General features: G+C 35.4%; 1 protein-coding gene across 1 annotated transcript; it reads left to right on the top strand.

Annotated features, from left to right (window-relative positions):
• Window positions 1-328: 328 nt before the first annotated feature.
• Window positions 329-22474, top strand: LOC133528578 (uncharacterized). Its single transcript, XM_061866013.1, has 22 exons — window positions 329-498; window positions 3763-3967; window positions 4290-4376; window positions 5049-5284; window positions 5673-5883; window positions 7348-7443; window positions 9314-9543; window positions 11651-11867; window positions 12034-12132; window positions 12930-13156; window positions 13827-14040; window positions 14452-14550; window positions 14633-14865; window positions 15365-15575; window positions 16096-16191; window positions 17077-17303; window positions 17624-17831; window positions 18642-18731; window positions 19330-19556; window positions 19989-20196; window positions 21597-21692; window positions 22031-22474. Exons 1-22 carry the CDS (start codon window positions 376-378, stop codon window positions 22240-22242), a joined length of 3852 nt encoding a protein of 1283 aa, XP_061721997.1. The 5' UTR covers window positions 329-375; the 3' UTR covers window positions 22243-22474.
• The last annotated feature ends 924 nt before the right edge of the window (window positions 22475-23398 follow it).

The following is a 23398-nucleotide window of genomic DNA, read 5'->3' as shown; positions in this document are numbered from 1 at the left end:
CAGTTATACATCCTAAAAAAATATAATCCATCCTAATGGGCTAATATAATTATATTTTAAAATAAAATTATTTTCTTAGAATATGGTTTATATAATTATATTTATCCAAGCCGCTTTATAGAGCTGTCTTCAGAAACACATAAGCTACAGTTTCGAATACGGCATTATACGATACTGCAGGGGATTCACAAGACGTTACAGTTTATATAAGCATAAAATCCAATTACTGTAAACAATAATCTCACCTATCAGCCGATTAGCGAATAATTATAACCTAAGATAAAAGAATCGATAAGCTATTGTATAAAAATGATAAACAGGGAGATACACAACCATTGTAGTGTTAGGTTTCGTGCAGTGCGTGGTGATCATAAGATGAACAGAATGATTCTGTTAGTGGTTGGGTTGCTGGGGCTCGCGAGTGTGGGAAGTGCGCAAATAGTGCAACTAGGACAATGTAGTTCAATAAGTTCGATGCAAAACTTCGTTTTAGACTCGGTAAGTGGTCGATTCACCGGTCATGATGTTTCCAACGTCGCTCCGGCACAATGATCTGCTTCCTTTGCTATTCTAAGCTCTAAACTGAATTAGGCGACGTAGGCTGTTACGAAGCTGAAATTCCCAATATTTTAAATACTTGTAACAATAAAATACTAAGGAGATAGTCTTTCATGAAATCTAACTAACTTTATTGTAGAAATGTTATCTTATGAAGCTGAATGCCAGCGTCCATCAACAGTGAATTAGATAAAATCTTTTAAGAATAAATAAACAAAACAACGGAAAAACATTTAGGTTATTACATTTCATTATAATTCTTCTATAATTTCATTATAATTCTTTACTCTCATAGTCCATGAGTTTTGATTCAAATGGTAAATTCAAAAGCAAATTGAAATAGAATATCAGTTAAGTGCAATTTTTAGTATGCACCAACAGTAATTAACAGAGTGAAAAAATAATACACTGAAACACCATACTTTACCACGTTGCCAACACTCGCTATAGAATACGAGCTAGCTCCGGAAAATGATCAACGAATATAAGAGCAACGAAACTTGTCCAGTTAGTTAGATGTAGATACTATACTTTTTACTAGATCCGGGCGTCTCGCGGCTTTTGAAGACGTTTTCAATCGACGCCCACAGGCTGAAATAAAGTGAAGTGAAAGGCAAAAACAAGTGGTTACGAATATTTCAAATCTTAACTTAACTCAATGGAAAATACTGATAAATTTTCATTGTGATGACACTTTTAGATCACGTACGATAACATTTTAAAACGTCAATGCCACGCTGGGGCCCAATTCTGATAACTGAATATATTGTCATCAAAAGGACTATAATATCGCCTCTTGGTGATTGTTAACAAAGCCACTGCCATCAAGAAAACATACGAAATTTCAAAATTTAACAGTAATGCAGAGATATTGCCACATAACACAAATGTACCGATATAGTAGCGAATTATATGTATATAAATACGATTTGTGTCAAGTCTTCAATTCTCATAATCCAAATTCCTAAGAAAATACTAAAATGTACTATTTCTAAGAAATTATATTTAACACCATGTACAGTACAGTGATGCATCAAGATACATGGTGTTAAATATAATTTCTTAGAAATAGTACAGTGGAATATGAGAATTTTAGACTTGAGTCACAACCTAATCAAGCGAAGCTAAATAAATATAATAAACAAAATAGCCTCACGCATTTTACATCATATTTTCAAACAATCATATTTAATCATATATTTTTCCAAATTAAGTTATTTTTTTGCAATTGAGCCTGAGTCACGGAGTTTTACCAGAATTCCGTAATTATCTGCACTGATAAGTTACCATTATCGCACAAATGAAACTGTGCTTCAATATCATCAAACACAGTTTATCTTGAGTAGTTTTTTTATGAAAATGTAATCTACGATATAGACCGTGGGCATAGCCGGTTAAAGATAAAGATAAATCCTGACGTACAACAACAGATTGTTAGTTTATAGGAAGGTGAAATTGATGACCCTGACATAAGTAGGTTGAGTGGTGATTTGGTGAATCAAGCCAGGTATATAGGTAGTCAGGGGCTAGTAAATGAAGAATACTGACAACAACAACAACAACGCCATGACACAATGCCGCGAGAATCATAATTGTTGTATAAATAATTATTTATTTCAAAATAATAAATTACAGTATAAGTTATTCTACGTTAATCTATATGAATTTATATTTTGATCGTCAATACTTTGGCATGCAATGCAAACATGCAATTATATAATGTCAACAATAATAATCAAAAAACAATATAAATTATGAAAACGAATAATTGATAAGTCAAAAAGGTACTTCGAAATTACCGTTAAAGTAAAAAGTAAATAAATAATGAAATATCCCAAATTTAAAATCTAATAGGTATCTCATAATTATCGTCATATTAAAACTAAGAGCTAATTTAAGAGCTTTAATTATATTCTTATTTAATGGCGCTACCTAGTTTACAGTTTTACATTTTTAAGTTCTCTAAGGGCACTCGAAATTTGACGGCGCCCTTAGATAAAATCAAAGTCAGTCGAATATAACTTTACTAACCAAACGTTGACCATCTGCTAGTTATTAAAACAACACTAAAATGTTTGTTTTAAAGCGCTAACTACTGAGAAAAGTGATGGTTTCAAGATTATTCCATACTATTGGTCCAAAACTAACAGGCGTATTCAAATTATTAAATATTTTAAAATTTCTAAAATTTCTTCAACCAAAAACATCACTTTTGAAACTGACAGATCCGATCCATTTATAATCCAGATCGAATTCATATCTTAGAATTAAAATTAAAATCAGGCGTATATAACTCGAATATAATTATTATGTAACTAACTGAGTTACTATTATATATGAAAGCGCAGTTCTATATTTTCATAAAGGAAAGAGAAAACACAGACAAAACCGAAAATGACATATCAAACTTAATAAAGTGCGGTAAAGCCACCCATGTCCACAAATTCAATACATAATTAAGTATCAAACCACTGTCCTTTTTCGCATTTTCTGAGTTACTTATTTGTATACCTAGAGATTTTTCTAGCACGAACGTCATGTTGTTAGTGCTTGACAAAATAAAAACATTAACAATCCTATTATCGCTAAGTAACCCTTCAACCTTAATCATTTTCCATATTCCCGCTTATTTATTTATTTATTCGTATGGCATACGGTATACTCCCATTACATCAGTTGAAGTTGAAAAATCTTTTAGTCGAGAAAAGTGGATTTTTTTCTAAGGCTCAAAGCAGTTTCATGTCCGAAAATATGTAAAAAAATTGATAGATTACTTCGAGAATCGTGTAAAAATCTGTATGGTGGTTTTATTGTGCGATGGCCATTTGGAGGGCAATCTTGGTATATTTGTGTGTCATGGATTTTCTTTTAAATATAGAGTATGTAGGTAAATTATAAACTCTCCCATAGAAAATATCAAAGTCAGAGAAGATGAAGTTTTTCGCGATTTCGGGCTTGGCCCATAGTAAAAGTTGCTCAGTATCAGTATGACCTATATATTCACCCCGTAAATTATTGCAGGTGATTAAATAAACACCCTGTATAGTGTAGGGGTTTTTATTTTTTTTATTTTAATAGTTATAGACATCTTTGATTAAATTTTACTCACAATTTTTGATAAGTAATCTGTGTCAAACAGCTGCTGTTTTTAGACATTTCATATTTATGGCTTGAGCCCGTGTTTGACCCCGTAATAATTTCTAGTTTACCGGACCATGGTACGAAATCGGCAAGTCATCGACCTCAAATGCCGACTGCTCCACGCTGTCATTCACCACCAGCACCGACGGTGCCATCTCTTTCTCCAACCCATCGGTGGTGAACAACTTCCTGCAGACCTCTACTGGCACGGCGACCCTTATTAATGACACGGCCCAGTTTACCATAACGTTGACCGATTCTGCCACCCGTAAGTTTAAATCATTATGAATTCAATCTTTCGTTCGGCAGAAAATGGCCATTCTGATATTAGAAGTAATTAGAGTCAGACCAAGCTAAGTTGGCAGTGATTTTGATAGCCCAGGCGGTGCAAGTTATTTTAAACGTCATTTTTTTATGAAATTATGACGTTACTTAACATTTGCACAGCTTTCTATTTGATATTAGAATGGACATCATTTATGCTATTGATTACTTTGGGCTTTATCTCCTTCGTTTTATTTGTTATAAGATACCATATGTCATGTAGTTTTTATTAGAAAAATTAAATACACTTACATTTTTAATTTCAGCATTTGACTTCTGGATACTCGGATCTGACTACGAAAACTACACCATTGCCTTAAACTGCGTTGACGTAAGCACAACTCAAAGAGAATGTAAGTTATTATAATAGGTATGCACATTTTAAACTATTGACTTTATTTTAGTTCAAATATTAAAGTTTTTCGACAAAATAATTGACAAACCAAAAAATATTTAAGACCATACACAATGTTCCAAAGTACCTATAGTTTTTGCTTTAATGTTAACATTAACCAGCATATATTATTTTCGTTTTCGATATTCCTTACCTGCTACTAAAGTTCGTTATTCGTCTACAGCTATGTTTGCACACCAAGCTATGTCATATATGGCGTGGATACTTGTATGCGAACTCTACATAAAACTGTGCGACATAAATCATAAGTACTTTAAACTATAGTTAATGTCCATATTTATGAGTATTATAATTTATAAAAAAAGTAGGTATTAAGGATGTTTATTTAATCACCTGCAATAATTTAGGGGGTGAATACATAGATCATATTAAGCAACTTTTAGTATAGGCCAACCTCTAAATCGCGAAAAAAAATTGACTGTTTCATACATTTTGGCTGTCTGACCTTGACATTTTCTATGGAAGAGTTTTTAACTTTTTTTTTCGGGATTGGTCCTATAGTAAAAGTAGCTCAATATGACCTACGTATTCAGCCCGTAACTTATTGCAGGTGACTAAATAAACCCGGTAAACTTATTTTAAGACTAAAAAAACTGTTGAAAATTTTCAGTAAACATTTGGCAACTGGGCAGAGCGGTCAACTCGTATGACACCGCAGAAACTTTGACCGCCGCCAACACCTTGCTGGATGCCATCAGTCTCAGCGTGAGCGACCTGACACCTATCGACCATTCCACGACAGCCTGCACTCAGCTGCCCGTGATAGGAGCAGGCCAGCCTGTGATACTCGACGGCTTGTGTGCCACTGCTTCTATACCAGTCGTACAAAATTTTGACGTAACCCGCGTAAGTTTGCTATACAAGACTATTCGATACGAGGAATTCGCCAGCTCTTCGGTCACAAGTTAAACGTCAACCAGAAGCTACGCGATTTTGCAAAAAAGATTGGGCGCGCTTGGACCCCATGGACCTAGAGTTTCCACACGTTTGTGTACTCACATGGTTGACCGATAGATAATGACGGAATATATGGCTAAATTAATAAGATAATGAAATACTAAATACTCTCAGTAAATATCCTACAATATTACATTATCGCGATTAGGGTAAATACGATGATTATACTGAGCTGGCCCATGATAATGTAATGATTAACATAGTTCTCCAATGAATCATACTGATGACATAACTCCATCAATTTTAAGCGTGTTATATATTAAACTAAAATTCCCAGTTCACAGGCACATGGCACGAGATCTCAAGTTACTATTCCGCCAACGCAGTTGGAACATGCGCAAGGGCAGATTACACGCTAGTGGGAACGACAGTCGACGTAGTGAACAGCCAAGTACTCAACCAGCGACTGGAAACAATTACTGGAACTGCAACACTCATCGGCACCGATCAATCTGGAAGGCTAAACGTCAGTTTGAACGTAGGAGGAGGTATGTAAATAACCGTTGACTTGAATTCTCGCTAGGACTTATTAATTGAATTGGACCTACTTTTTTATAAATAAAGAAAAATAAATAAATAAATATTATAGGACATTATTACACAAATTGACAGTCCCACAGTAAGCTCAATAAGGCTTGTGTTGCGGGTACTTAGACAATAATATATATATATGATGTATAAATATTTATAAATACGAGTACTTAAATACATAGAAAACACCCATCATGACTCAGGAACAAATATCCATGCTCATCACACGAATAAATGCCCTTACCAGGATTTGAACCCGGGACCATCAGCTTCGTAGGCAGGGTCACTACCCACTAGGCGAAACCGCAATTAAAATAATCAAATTAAATTACAACAATTAAAATGGAGTACTTGACATATGTTGAATATTATAACAACATTTTGCTAGATGGATAGCAAATGAGCCATCCATTATAAAAAAAGTGTAATTTAAAAAGACATACAAAGACATAATTGTGATTATAAAAAAAACAAGACTCCAATATCTTGTTTTTTTTATTACATAATCAGAACAGTTTATTTTCAAGTAGATATATGAAGTTAAGAAGAAATGACAAATACAACCTATATTTTTTGAAAACGTACTATTCACTGAAATTGATATATACTCGTAATACGGCTGCCCTTAAAAAGAGCCAGATTACGAAGTAATAAGAGTAAATTTGGTTGTTTACATTGTTCGCAATTTGTATTGAATTCCACTTTAATACATTGCACTCTTGCTTTAACTTCCAAATTCATAGACAAACAAAACATTAAAAAGTATTACATGCATGCTTAATTGGACAAGTAAGTTTTGACTTTGGTTGTTATGTTTCGCAGATATTCTAGTGTTTAATGTAGACAACTGTACAGATAAAGAATTTGATTTTATGGCCGCTTCATATAATCTATATAATACAATAATCAATAGACACACACACAAGAATTTTTCCCGGCAAAAACGAGTCCTTGACAAATTGGAATTTAGATAAACTTATTATCAATCGACGTATCCTAACGTCATAGAAAATCGCAAATGTATTAAAGAAGATAAGCAACGTGCCATATTAGCGGTAGCTATCATTTTTAATAATGATATTGTTTATAAAGTTAATATCGCTAACAGTTATATTGGTGTTTAATTCTGTCAATCCCTTGTTTTCGCTGCAAGGTACCAAAGTATAATATTCAATATAAAAGCCATTAGGGATGTCACATTACAGTCACTGTGACAATATACGAAGTGGCACAGGAATTAATTTCCTTCACTATACATACAGTCGCCATCAGATACATCGGAGCGGACGAGGTGTTCACAAATATCTGAACACGCACTCTAACGCCTTGACAATAAAGGCGTGTTTAGATTTTTGTGACCTAAATAGTTACTTATTAAATTAACACATCGGTACATTCAAACTATTATTTATAATTTCCAGTGCAAGTTTATCAAGAACTGCTAATCCTGGAAACCGACTACACCAACTACACTGTATCGTACTCTTGTATTGATATATCAACAACCCAGAGACAAGGTAAGAATACAGTTTTTAGAAATAAGTTATCAGTTAGCGTCTGTAAATGCAAAATGTTTATGCCAATTGCTACGTCAAGTATGAAACTCCTGTGAGATAATCATTGTCACTGCCAAAACTTAGCGCAATCGGAATCTATTCCGCAAAGTTTTGAAATATGTTTTTCATTTTTCATGCTTTCAAGGAGGGTTGTTGTTCCAAAAAAGTGCAGAAAATGATATATTTATATTATATTATATTTTAGAGCATTTTATTTTTCAAGTACGAATTTTTGATTTTGTTACGTGCTTATTGAAATTTGGTTTTAAATGGATTTGTTATAGAATTTCCAATCTGATATTGAACCCATTCCATAAGTAATGATACTTTTACCTAAATGGTAAATTTTATTCTATTATTGAATAAACAAACAAGTTACAATCTAGAATTTAATACAAGACCCATCGTAGGCAAAATCTTGAGGAGGTTTGTGTGCCGATGGGGAGTCCAAAAAACGATATAATTCTTTCTGGATTCTTAGTATAAGTAGCTTGTGGCGTTTATTTATTTATTTATTTAAAACTTTATTGCACAAAAGACAAACTTAATGTACAAAAGGCGAACTTAATGCCATGAGGCATTCTCTACCAGTCAACCTTAGGGCAAAGCAGAAAAGATTGTAGGCGGCGCGTTTAAAACTAAAAGAAATTGTTATTGAAAGAATTAGAGTCCTAATACACATAAATTAATTATAAACTACTTAAATACATAAAGACACATACATACATTACATAAATAAATAAATATATATATACATATATATACATAATATACATAACCGATTCGTGAGACTGATACTTAATTGATCTTTAAACTGCCAGCAAATAAATCACGCACAGATTTTTTGAAAGCAAACTTGTTGGGAGCTTTTCTAATGTTAGGGGGAAGACCGTTCCAGAGACGTGCTGCCTGAATGGCGTAAGAGTTAGACATGAAGCTTGTTCTATGAGTGGGGATAGAAAGAGAGAGATTGCCAGTAGAGCGAAATTGACGGTCACGAGAAGCACCATAAAAGTGAAAGAAGTACTTAAGGTATTCAGGGGAGTGTGGATCATTGAGAATGGAATAGAGAGTGCAGAGCATACGAATATTACGCCGTTGACGAATAGGGAGCCAGCCCAACTGGGAACGAAACGAGGACACATGATCATATTTCCGGAGACAGAAGATAAAGCGGATACAATTATTAAGAAGACGGTCCAACTTGTCAAGTAGCTCTTCATTTAAGTCAGGATAGCACACATCACCATAGTCGATAATGGGTAGGATTAAGGTGTTAACTAATAAAGTTTTAGTTTTGACTGGCAAAAAGTGTCTGAGTTTGTTAAGAGCGTGAAGGGTGCCCGTAACCTTCCGACTGATTTCGGCAACCTGCGGTCTCTAGCTCAAAGTACAATCCAAGTGCACACCTAAATCCTTTACAGACGGGCTAAAAGGTATAGGAGTGCCATTGAAACACACCGGCCTAATTGTATCCAGATCCAACTTGGCCAGCTGGCTTGGCGTTCGATTGTAATAACTTTTTTTAAGTACTTTACACTAACATCTTCTGGAAAATCGTTTAAAATTGAAAGTACCCTCAAAAAATAGTTTAAAAAATATACCTAGTCGTGTTAAAAAAAACATGTATTATAGTAAATATGTACAAGAAGAGAGAAGGTTATAGGTAAAACCTTGAGGAGGTTTGTGTGCCGATGGGGAGGTCAAAAAACAATATGTTTATATGTAATAAAAAATCATGGTAGGATTCTAATTATTTATTAGATTTTAATAAGTGCATTAAAATAATATTTAATGTAAAATGGTAAACCAACTTTCTTATTTCTTACAGTTAACGCTTGGATCTTAAGCCGAGATCAAGAACTATCTGCCGCATCACAAATTGAAGTCAACAGAGTGATCGCCTCTCTCGTAGATTTGAACACCGCGTATTTCCAAGACACCGACCAGAGTGCGGATGGCTGTTTCTATTTCCCCGTTCACCAAGCAGGACAGCGAGTGGTTTTTCCTGGCACATGTGATGACACCATCGCTGCCGTTCCCAGCTTTAACCTGGCATCGGTAAGAAAAGCTTGTATTTTTTAAAACTCCGTTAACTTTGGGTATCGCTATAGGTGTGAAAGCGCCGGTGGCCTAGCGGTAAGAGCGTGCGACTTGCAATCCGGAGGTCGCGGGTTCAAACCCCGGCTCGAACCAATGAGTTTTTCGGAACTTATGTTCGAAATATCATTTGATATTTACCAGTCGCTTTTCGGTGAAGGAAAACATCGTGAGGAAACCGGACTAATCCCAACAAGGCCTAGTTTACCCTCTGGGTTGGACGGTCAGATGGCAGTCGCTTTCGTAAAAACTAGTGCCTGCGCCAAATCTTGGGATTAGTTGTCAAGCGGACCCCAGGCTCCCATGAGCCGTGGCAAAATGCCGGGACAACGCGAGGAAGAGGAAGAAGAAGAACTTCGGGTATCGCTATATACATTTAAGGAAACTATGTTATAAAGCATAGTTAATTTTTCTTTCGTAAAAAGTCATTAATAGCGTTGTTGTAACACGGACATTATACCTTATTTAAATGCACCAAACAATTGATAACTATGACATATCAATAACATTTCGAATATCGATCGTCTGAGATAGTACTTGCGATTAGTAGCAAATGTATAAACTCATACTAAACACTAATCAATATGTAAACAGGCCCTAAAGTATGTGTACACGCTCGTAGGGGCCTTATCAGATAAAAATAAATCATTATCTCCAAAATGCTGATAATTAGAACACCGATTTCTTTGAGAAAGTTACTTAATTTAACCTCGGGAATGCACCCTTGAAAGTAACGGACTTAAAAATGAAAAAGCGGCCAAGTGCGAGTCGGACTCGCCCATGAAGGGTTCCGTACCATTTATGACGTATTAAAAAAAACTACTTACTCGATCTCATTCAAACCAAATTTCGGTGGAAGTTTGCATGGTAATGTACATCATATAAATTTTATAGTTTCATCATTCTCTTATTTTAGAAGTTACAGGGGGGGGGGGCACATTTTACCACTTTGGAAGTGTCTCTCGCGCCAGCTACTCAGTTTAGAAAAAAAATTATATTAGAAACTTCAATATAATTTTCGAAGACCTATCCATAGATACCCCACACGTATGGGTTTAATGAGAAAAAAATTGTTTAAATTTTATGACGTATTAAAAAAAACTACTTACTAGATCTCATTCAAACCAATTTTCGGTGGAAGTTTGCATGGTAATGTACATCATATATTTTTTTTAGGTTTATCATTCTCTTATTTTAGAAGTTACAGGGGGTGGGGACACATTTTACCACTTTGGAAGTGTCTCTCGCACAAACTATTCAGTTTAGAAAAAAAATGATATTAGAAACCACAGACGTTTGGGTTTTATGAAGAAAACAATTTACAGTTTCAGTTCTAAGTATGGGGAACCCCTAAACTTTTATTGTTTTTTTTTTTCTATTTTTGTGTGAATATCTTAATGCGGTTCACATAATATATCTACTTACTTACCAAGTTTCAACAGTATAGTTTTTTATAGTTTCGGAAAAAAAGTGTCTGTGACACGGACGGGCAGACAGACAGACATGACGAATCCATAAGGGTTCCGTTTTTTGCCATTTGGCTACAGAACCCTAAAAACACCTTGTATTAATAGCAAAAATCACCCAACGAATTGTTCCAGATAAACATTAAAATAATATTTTTAAGACTCTTCTATTGCTACATTACGACCCATAAAACAAAAATTATACAATTTATCTAAACCTATGTGTTTCCAAACAAGGCGGTTTTATTATTACTACGGCACATATCATATCACCTATTTTTATCACATTCGAACAATTCATTATTTATTTCTCCATTTAATTTATACCTAAACTTAAAATTACATACACGAACGTATTCTACTTTTTTTCGATGTCATTGAAAATATTAATAATGTAAAAAAAAGAGAAATTAATTAATGCTAAAAGGTTCTGAAGTTTATTACCCAAATAGTGTTTATAAATCCATATATATACCTTTATGTTTTATATATTTATTATAGTTTGATACATGGTCACTACTTGTGGTATTTATAATAAAACCTCAAATCCCTCAAATAAACAGAATGCTAATTTTAATGGCAACACAAATTTCTGTCTTCAGTTCACCGGCTCATGGCATGAAGTAGAAGCCTATCCAAAAGAACAACAGACCGGAACCTGCGTCAACCACGAATTTAGCACGGGCATTGGCAACAGCCTGAATTTGGTGTCTAACCAGGTTGTTAATCGAACATTAACGTCATCTAGCGGCAGTGTTATTCTGGTCTCTAATGATGGAAGTGGTAGACTCGTGCTCACCATGACTGCTGGCGGACAAAGTAAGGACCACTGAGATGGTGGATGGTGGTGGCTTGGCATAAGAATTTTAAAATAAATGTTGGGTTTCAAATTGCTTTGATTGGCCCAATAGTAATACATATATAAAGATTTTCTTTTCACTATTTTAGTTAAACCCAAAACTTATTTTTCATCATAATTTTACAGCCATCGAATTCCCTTACTGGATCCTGGCTACGGATTACGAGAACTACGCTTTGGCCTACAGTTGTGTTCAGCTGGATACTGATATTGCGAGTAGAGCAGGTATGTTTAAAAAGTTCTGCACCTAAGTTACGATTGATATCACAGAGTGCCACAAGAAAATGAACAAACGATACTCAATATTCAACGTTTTGAGTGCACTTTGGAGCTCAATTCAGATTTGATCTGAACATAATATTTTCAAATCAAGAAATTTAAATACAAATCAGGCGCCTAATGTATCAATATGTATCTACGTTTTTTTGAACGGTCTGGGAAAAAAGTTGTATCATTCAGGAACAGATCTCGGATTCTAAATCGCATAATTTATTGACAGGTAAAGAGTTCCTATATTAATGAATTACCTATCGATACTTTTCGCTAATACTTGTCATCGATATTATTTGTAATTCTAATTCGATCGATCGGGGTCGAGAATAAAAATTATAAAGTTTACACAAAACATTATATCTACATAGGTATATGATCGCTATGTTAGAAAAAAAAAGATAATGGGAGAAGTTGCATAAATCCAAGTACGTACATAAAAAGCATAAATCCCCTTTTTAAATAAAGAATAAAGGAACTTAGTTTTTATTTTATTTTTGCAAACATGCTTAATTATAATATCAAATTATTGTACCTTATTTTATGAATCTGATTCTGATTCAAAACTTTGCGCGATCATTAGTATATGAGAGAAGCATCGATAGTTAAGTTTACTTACTCTTACCCAGGTCTAAGAACTCTTGTTAGCTATCCAGAAAATTATCAGTTCCAATGAAACTCCCGGGAGCTACCCATATTTTGTTATGATAGCGAGTGACTTTTTCTTATGCCAATAATAATTACTCCTACAGTGTACAGTTGGAAACTGAGCAGAAACCAAACCCTGTCACAGGCCTCGGCCGATCTTATCAACACCGCTATGGAGCAAGTTCAAGTACTGGATCAACAGTACTTTGAAACTGTTGACCAATCTGATGATGGGTGCTTCGCTTACCCCGATATCCCTGCTGGCAATCCTATCATCCTAGAAGGACCGTGTGGAACTGTTACGCCAGTGGCAAATTTCCAAGCTACACAAGTAAGTAAAATTGTTTCAAATGTTTTTTTCAAACCCAGATTTTTTTATGGAGGTCGTGGGTTCAATTCAAACCCTGTGTCGTACCAATGAGTTTTTCGGAACTATTTTACGAAATATCATTCGATATTTACCAATCGCTTTTCGGTGAACGAGAACATTGTGAGGAAGCCGAACTAATCCCAATAAGGCTTAGTTTTACCCTCTGGGTTGGAAGGTCAGATAGCTGTCACTTTCGTAAAAACTAGTGCTATCGCCAATTCTTGGAATTAGTTACCAAGCAGACCCCAGGTTCCCATGAGTCGTGGCAAAATGCCGAGACAACGCGAGGAAGATCAGATGAACCGTCATTTTTTATTTATTGGGAATACGGGACAGCTACAGTGTCATTGAGTATTGCGTCTTGGGACTTTTTTTTTAAATCTATAAGATATCATATTTTTCTTTGCACTATATGAATTTCTATATGTAACTTCTTTAATATATCTGCCATTTGCGCATATCTGTATTTATATTATAAATTGCTATATTTTTGCTGTTTCCTTTTTTCCCTTTCCCTCCTATTTAAAAGAATTGATATCACTTTTTATTGATAAAACTGCCTACTTCTACCACTTTTTTGTGAAAGTATTTGTATTGTATTCTTTATAAGGTGGAATTTATTTTATTTTAGTTCACGGGAACATGGCACGAGATTGCCCGGTTTGCTTCTGCTCGCCAGAGCGGCGACTGCGCCGCAAACGAGTTCCAGTCCACTACTCAGAATAACTTCACGTTGACCCAGACCATAATCTACAACGAGCGACTGACTACAGTATCAGGCACTGCCACTGTGGCTGATGACGGCAGTGGAACCTTGACTGCTACTCTTAGTGACGGAGCTGACCGTAAGTATTCTGTATTCCAAATATTCGAAAGACGTACGCGGAACTGATGCCAGCCTGTCTAAGGGCCTTTAGACACTTGGACAATTTAGTGAAATGTAAAGGTACACCGTGTGGATGCTGCCCGGGCCTATGTCATGAGATGGACCCCGATGCAGCACCACCCTCCAGGGTGTAAGGGTTACTACGAGTTGATGGAATCTAAAATAAGTCGTCACATAAAAATAAGTTGCAATTAGCAAATTTGCAAGATTTCCGTAGACCCTTGCTAGTACCTACCTAAGACCTAGTATTTCCTAAGAAAACACATTTTGTTCAATCATACAATTGTATATACTTGTCCTTGTCATCCCGGCCCATTAATGAGTTATACAGAGAACTCGCTAATTAACCATTTTATTTCTTTATTTTTAGTTTCATATACAACGACCATACACATCTTGGATACCGACTACATTGAATTCGCTTTGCTGTATAGCTGCGAAAACGTTCAAGGCACTAACAATAGACAAAGTATGTACATGACTTAATTTCGTTTGTATTTATTGTTAAATACGTAGGTATCAAGATACATCTAACTTATTTCTTTTAACAGTATACAGTTGGAAACTCAGCAGATCGCAATTAGGATTCTCGCAGGCTGCCAATGACAGAATAGCTCAAGTGGTCACCGACACCTTAGACCTTTTCGATACATATTACCAGACTACTGGTCAAACAAGTGCGGACTGCTTCTATTACCCGGTCTTTGAAGGGACTCCCGAGGCTATTGTTTTACCTGGCGCCTGCCCCACTGTCAGCGGTGTGGCCAATTTCAACCCTACTAATGTAAGTATTTTATAAATAAATTTTATTCGTATATCATTATTTGACTTGGAAAAAAAACTCGCGGATATACTAACACCATAAAAGTTGTATGTACTTTAAATAATTGTATAATTAATCATAACTTCTATAATATTAACTCCTTTAACGCCTTGAAAATGTAATTGTGTTCTCGCTGAAGCAAGCGTCTAGGTGCAGGTGAAGCAAGCAACTGACTCTGCTCACATACTCAATCCCTAAATCTTATATTTTAAATTAATATTACAAAATAAATAAATGTAAATCAAAAACGAGGAATTTAAAATAAATTGTATTTTCCATATATTGAAAACCATAAATCCAGACATACTGATTTTTGCAAGTGCAATAACTCATATTAAAATATAATTTAAATGTGTATTTTTATAAAATACTAATACGATGTGTCATAAAATTGAATCAGATTTCAAAATTCAGTATACGACACTTGACCTTTTAATACCTAATAGATCATTATTTTTAGTACCTCGGCCATTGGTATGATGTCGGTAGATATCCCGTCGCATCTCAGTTCGGCACCTGCCCGCGCGCACAGTACACTCTTGTCGATGGCGTCGTCACCATTCGGAACACTATGGTTGTCAACGAAACGCTGAGGGTACAGGATGGTATCGCTCGCCTTTCGTCTGGGGGCACTGGACTCCTCACTGTTACAGTTGTGTTGGAAAACGGAGGTTGGTATTATTCTTTGCATACTTTCGTCGTTCTTAAAGATAGTAGTTTTGATTATACATAGTAATATCAGAATGCAGAGACATTAACTTATCATTGGATTCCTAGTCCTGTTCATAATATAAGTCTTAAATATTGTAGATACGATGACATTACGGTGTTGTGCTGAGATGTAGTAATTTAATATTTCATTAACACATTCTTTTAAAATTATGGCTTCAGTTCAGTGGGACTATTTTGCCAGTATCAAGGTATTAGGAGCTTTAAATACGACTAAAGTTGTATGGTTAGTACGAGACAATGTGCGGTAGTTTTATTAGCTCTTGTAAAACGATAGCTGGACTTTGCAAGTAGCAAGTGGACTACCGGCTGTTGACTCCAAAATGGTGGTTAAACGCGTTTCAAGTTTAATTTTCCATTCACTGCACACTACTGAGATACATTAGTGAGATACATTTAAAATAATTTCGTATCTTTTTTGAACACTGGCAAATGTTTTGATATTAACATTTCCGTTTTCAGAGGAATTTGTGCAGCAGCACTTTATCCTTGCCACTGACTACTCTAACTACTCCCTAGTTTACGCCTGTCGTAACCTAGGCGATGGTACTAGAAGAGGTAAGTCCATATCCTTTAATACACATAACGTCAATATTATTCTTGAACTAGACTGCTCTAACTACGTATAAAACTCCTGTGAGTACAATATATCATTTTAAACGGATTACTCACGTATAATAATGTCGATTATGTTGCGATCCAATTTTCGGGGATATTCTTCTCGGACCGCGTTTTCAAATCGCGCGTGTGTCGCTCTGCGGTTAATATCAATAATATTAAAATTCTAATTTTGTTAATCTTAGATATAAGCGATGGTGGCGTAAAGCAAACGTATGTGCCTAAATGATAAAAATAAGTTCAATATTTCCTAAATATAATACTTTTCGAAAAAAAAATTTTTTGCTTCTTTTCGCTATCCTGCAAATCAGTGTAAGTGACGTATGGTACAAACCCGACGCTTAGTAGCAATTGTGTCTGTACGTTTTGCTTTTTTTATATTCTTGTTTTTATAAGAAACTAGTATACTTTAAAAAGAGCTAAAACGGCCTAATAAATGCGCCGTAAACAGACACCTTACAAAATCAATCAGACACAGATAATTTTATTCTCATTCCGTTCCCAAAATTTCGTTATGATTGGTTAAGTTTTAGAGGAGAGAAATGTCGAGAACGAAACCCCGATTTCCGACTTTTTTTACGCAGGATGTCTCGCCTAAGCTACTGTTGTCCTTATTATACTAATTTTAGGAGCCGCCCTCCTCAGTGCGATGGAGATATTTAACTAAAGTTCTCATATCTTAAAAGGGGTTCAGCTGGTATTTCCTCTTAAGAGCTGCTCCTAAGATTAAATTCTCGACTAAAATTAAACTGGCGGTGTGGATGCACCTTTAAATTGATGAATGCAGCCCTCTAGATATATTTTTAAAAACCTGTATTTTTATAGTTTACAGTTGGAAACTCAGCAGAAGCCCTGCCCTGACTGATGAAGCAAATAATGCCATCAACACCATCATCAGCAACACCCAGGGTCTGCTCGGAGATTATTACCAAACCCAAACCCACACAGACCAGGACTGCTTCTATGTGCCAGAACCAGTACCTGGAGAATCTGTGTTGTTCCCTGGAGCCTGCGGAGAAGTTTCTGGCATGCAGGGATTCGAAGCTTCTCGGGTAAATATAATATTTAATAAAGCAGGGCTTGTACAAAGTTGGCTGAGGCAAGACTTGAAGTTGGTTTTAATTAGACGCAACAGCCATTCAGCACATCTGTTTGAGCAATACGGTCGTCTTATCATTAAAATTAAAACAAATAATTATCCTATCTTTATTGTGTAAAACTCTAGTCGTCAACTAAATAAAAACTCCTCTTTTATGCCACAGTCATAGAGTTTAATTCCAGATTGAAATGGTAGGGCTCCTTCTCCGTAGGTCTTTGAAATCCTGTCACTGGACGACTTGTTGCTGATATCATAGATACTCTTTTCCAACAGTACCTAGGCTGGTGGCATGAGATTGAACGCTACCCCACCGATGGCTCCCCGGGCCAGTGCACCAGTGCCACCTTTGGGCAAGCAAGCGACGACTCCTACTACGTCATCGAAGCCAGCGTTAACAATAACGTGGCCAATGAGACCATAAGCCTCGCCGTCATTACACAGAATGGACTCATCACGATCACTAGAAATGGAGCCACTACTCGTAAGAATACCCAAATTTATCGAATAATCGAATACAATGTAGTGTTTATTACGTTTTTTTTTTTAAAAATACCCAAAAAATTTAAATAATGCACCATATTTGGGTAGCGTAATAGTAATAGTTATTTTTTTACACGTTTAACTCTACTCAGTTATTGTTTAACCGCTCGTGCTAATATTGATACCCTAGCAAGCGAAAGATTCGAAAATTGACCCACGAGCGTAGCGAGTGGTTCGAAAAGTGGAATCTTGAGCGTTGTGAGGGTTTCAAGGTGCGAACGTAAAAAAAACTGCCTCCGAGTGAAAAACAACATTTTTCATATCAACGCGAGGAAAATACTAATACCTATAAATACTTATGTGTTTGTCTCATTGTGCTATGAACTAGAAGCCTGATGTAAATGATATATATTTTTTAATCTAAAATATTAAGCTAAATCAAAATAAATTAACTTAAAATAAATTAAATCAAAATTAAGAAGAAGAATGATAAATATGTAATAACATATTTTCCGTGTCGAGGTTCCTTTTTTATAAGATGAATGCCCAATAGGCAGCGGTGTTATTTATCATTCAAACTCATAACTTAAAAGTGAATTCTACCAGCCAACATAAGTAAACAACTCAAAATTTGAATGAGATTACTTGGCCACACATTTGGATAAAATTCAACTTTCATATCAGAATTGAACAATCAAGAGAACTAGCTGGTGTGGTGAAAAATATTTTTAATATAGCATTGTACAAACTAATAAATTAATTACTTCACATCAAATTTGTCGCTTAGAGGCTAAATTTAGTTTTTTTTTAGAATGGATTGTCCTCGGTACGGACTACAACACGTATTCGCTTCTCTATTCTTGCGAGGATGTGACCACTTCATCGGGTGCATACCGGCGAGGTAAGTATTTTTTTAAACATACTACGTGAATTTTGTTGTACTTGACGACATGGAGCATTGAAATATTCCTATTATGAAAGAAGCTCGTAGAAACAATGTAGAACACTAAGCGATCGAAAACTGTTTAGAGTCCGTCCAAGCTACCGCACCGACTTTAGATAGAACAATGCTTAGAAATGTCATGATAAACGTCATATTTTCATATAAATTCGACTGCCGGATTTCCGAAAAACATTTTACCCCTCTGTATTAGTAAGTATCGACTTAACGGCCCGATTCGAAGAATGAAATATCCAACATATTCGACCCAACGATATAACGATAAGTTCTGGTTTAGATAAGTTCTCATTTAGATATCATTTGTATGTCGTATAATTGACAGAAGCAGCTCGATTCGGGCAACCAATGTCACTTTGACGTTAGAAATATCGTAAATATCTCACAGCGGAATCGAAATAAACGCTAATTTTGACATTTCGTAGTTATCGATCTTTTAAATATCTTTCCAAGATCTTAAACGTGTCTTAATCATTCTTCGAATCGGGCCGTAAGGCTTATTTCTTAGGTATTTATCAAGTCGTGTCATGTTTTCTTTCAGTATGGAGCGCTAAACACAGCAAAGCTCGCGAATTAACTGACGCAGCCAGCGCTGCAATTCAGCCCCTTATTGACGCCAACCCAGTCCTGCACGATCAGTTCTATGAGGCCGTCAACCAATCCGACGCAGCCTGCTTCCACTATAGCGATGACGCTAGTACGCAAGTCATCTTATCTGGCCAATGCGATACCAGTATCCCTGTGCAAGGAAACTTCGATATAACGCAAGTAAGAACCGTATATATATATAGTTTAGATAATATTTTATTAGGAACTTACTAGTGGTACAAATACACAAAATGTTTTACAAATAATGTTTAATTTTCCATGGAGTCCATGGAAAGTCCATCAGTAAGTAAGTAAGTAAATATTCTTTATTGTACCACACAGCAAACGAATTTACAATGTAAATTAAGGTAGCACTTGATTATAAATCTTTACAACAACATGCCTAGATGGTGATTGAAGTTAAGCTATTAAAAAAGACAGAACATTTCGATAGTTCCTAAAACCATGAAACGTTTACTGTATGTTTTAAGTGCATTTTCTGGACCAGGATAAAGTGCCGTGTCGGTAGTTAGAAGGTTATCCATTAATTACTGGACACCCAGTATAAGTTAGTGTTCCCAAATAGCGATTTTTAAACAATCGTTTTCACAGTTCGCAGGCACATGGTATCACATTGAGCGATACCCTTACACAGCCAATAATGACGGCACATGCATCGGAACGAAATTAAACGTTGACGGAAGCAGCGTCTCAGTGCAGCACTGGGAAGTTCACGACGAAACTCTTTATGTTAGAGAAGGCACCGCTACTGTCAGTGGAGCTACGGTCACAATCCAATTACCTGTTGAAGGCAGTGAAGGTAAGAGTTACTTATTGTACAAAAATCAGTTTTGCTAGATAAGGTTTGCATATCCATTAATAAAGCTATCAGAGATATTTTACTACGAGTACTGTACCAGGTGCGTAAACATCTTAGTGTTGATCTCAGGATAAAATTATGTGACACCCTGGTATTATCCAGGCTCAACTATGTCGACACTGTGATTAACGGTTGCCTACTTGCTCGTTCTAAAGCGCTTCTTCAACGCATCCAAAATGCCTGCGCCCGTTTCTGCTTCCCGATTCCCTCACGGACTCTTGTGACTCCCTATCTTAATAGTAGTAGGATGTTGAAAATGGATGCACGTCATTCGTTGCATTTTGCGTCTCTGCTTTTCGGTGTGATCCATTATCAACAACCTCTATACCTCTTTACCAAATTAAAGTGTTCCACCCGCCCGACTAGAGAAGCCATTCGGCTAATCTGTCCGAGACACGGCAGTTCAGCAGCATTTCGTGGCAGCTTTCGCTACTCTGCCACGAAGTGCTGAAATAACATACCTCCTCCTATACGTAACGCCACGACACTTTTCACATTCAAACTCCAATTTAGAAAATATCTTTTTTAGTCTGCAAATGCCGTGTCCGTCGCTTACCATGGATTACCCAAATCGCCAGGCTTAAAGTTTTTACGCATTTACCCAAATATTATACCTACTCTTGTCATCTCCTTTTATCTTCAGATATCAATGTAATTTGTCCTAATTTTAATAATATTTCTCAACTTCTTAAATGGTATATATACTTATTTGTTCTTCATAATATATAAATATAATGTGTATAAATATATATCCTTACCATCGTAACATATAAGCTAATAAGTATGAAACTGCCTACAACCGTTTTTCTATTTTTATAGTAAGTGTTTTGTTATTTTCAACTGTTTTCGTCTATATCTGTTTCTCAAGCAATGCAATATTGCACATGCTTGTCACTACCGTTAGGTAATTAGTTAAAGCTATCCTCCGGCCCGGGGCTCCACGAAAGACCAGCGCTGTGGTATTTATTCCCAAAGCATATGCTGAGTGGTGTCCCTTTGTAGCCATCCGTATAGCAGCGTCAATATATATTTATTTTTGTGTTACTCCTTTTGTTTTGCTGTATGCTATCTATATTTTTTTTAATTTTAAGTATTAAGTGAGTAAGTTCTTTTTTGTAACAGAAGTGGCGCTATATGTAGAAGGTTGTTACAATAAATTGATTTCTATTTCTATTTTTATTAGAATTGTTTAGCAGTTAAACTGCATTTTGAGTGGCATTACTTGTTTGATTTGACTTAGCTTACTTCGCTTCACTTCCGTTATTCGTCTAATTCAGTAGGTACGTGTTATAAATATTATAATTTTAAAATATTCATTTACATTATTATTTTTGTTCCAGAATCTGTGCCTGTGGAAGTCCATATTCTAACCACGGACTATGAAGGATATGCATTGGCATATACTTGCACTAATATCAATTCCTTCCAGAGACTAGGTACGGAACTTTAATTTGGCAAATATGTTTATCGATGAAAACAGGCAAATTTATAATTACCTGCCAAAACCTTGAAGTTGTCTCCATTTGTCTATATTAAAAAACCACTTAAATGAGACATGTCATCGCATTGATTATTTATGACGCACGCCAACAGGCCCCTATGTATCATTGTAATCAATTTAACGAATGTATCTATTGCATAGAGTTATGGCCCGTCTTATTTGTTTCCTTTGTTTAGTTATGATAAGCACTAAGTAATGTACTGTATTAACTTCACCAACAATGTATTGCAATTAATGCTTTGACAGTTTTCTGAATGTATTTATCGGTTACAGTCGGTGCGTTCAAGCTGAGTCGCTCTCGCACACTAAACAACGATGCCCAATACGCCATCGAAACCTACATGGCCACGAGGGAGGAGCTCCATCAACCCTACTTCATCAGCATCTCACAACATGATGACTGCGATGAACCCAGCTCCGCCCTTCTCGTCAAGAGCAGTATTATTATCATGCTAGTCTCTGTATTCCTACATTTAGTCATGTAGACTAGCTAAATCTTTTAAGTCTTAATTTATTTATAATTCAGATTTAAGTGTTTTAAGTCAAATAGTTTAGATCTCATTTATCATTATTTTCCATTTTATTTGATTTTAAGTTTAATTATGCATTAATTATTTCAGAAAATGTTGTTTGTAATAATATATACACATTTGTTTTTTATTTATTTGTAATAACAACATGGTTTTACTTCTGAATAAAGGTTGTTTTGGTTTCTAATGCTGACTTTTTATTTTAATTAAAGTGAAAAATTGTTGCAATTGGTTCACGTGATAAAGACTTAGCCCTGAGAAGCCAATATACTCACATTAGCTTGTGCACATTAGACACATAAAAATACCTCAAAGTCGTTTTAAAAGGAGTCTTATTAAGTACCTATTTGCTTTAATCAGAATGTAAGTCTATTAATTAATAAGGTAAAATATTTCAATACATAAACTACTAGCATTTACGGCGCATGGTAATACATGTGACTATTATCACAATATCTCAAATATTTACAATTAATTTTATTTATCTGCAGATTATGATAAAAACTGATACAGTTGTATATTAAAATTAATGTCTCAATGTGCCGAACAAGTTCAAACCATAATTCTGTAAATTTGATGATAAGCAACACAGACATAGAAACCGTCAACATTCGAGGTCTCAGGATGCAAAATTTATCCCTGTTTGCTATGCACAACTTGGGGAAGATTCCAAACCGCAGCAGAGAAAATTTTCTTGATTAGAATACCTTCATTTTTTAATCGAGAAAAATGGATCAGGAGGCGTATTCAGATTGTAAAAAAATTACATTTCTTCAACCAGAAATGACATTGAAAGAATATATGCATACAAATCCAGATCAAATTCATAACCTGTGATTACAATCTGAATACGTCTTCAAGGCAATAAAAGAGTAAATACTTATAGATACGTACCCAAGAGGTTTGAAGAGAAGCAAAAACAGAAATCAAACAAGATGGGAGGATGACATCAAATGAACTGTACCTAGGTCCAAACTGGAGGAAAATAGCATGAGTCAGAGAACTTTGGTAATATACCAAGAGGCACTCCGAAATTAGAGACATTTTATAGCATGTCATTTATTTTTGTACTAAGTTGGTGGCAAACAAGCATACGGCTCGCCTGATGGTA

This window comes from Cydia pomonella, chromosome 19, assembly GCF_033807575.1.
Source record: "Cydia pomonella isolate Wapato2018A chromosome 19, ilCydPomo1, whole genome shotgun sequence".
In the NCBI taxonomy this organism is placed as follows: Eukaryota; Metazoa; Arthropoda; class Insecta; order Lepidoptera; family Tortricidae; genus Cydia; species Cydia pomonella.
Note: the sequence above shows the minus strand (reverse complement) of the source record. Positions and strands in the feature narration are given on the sequence as shown.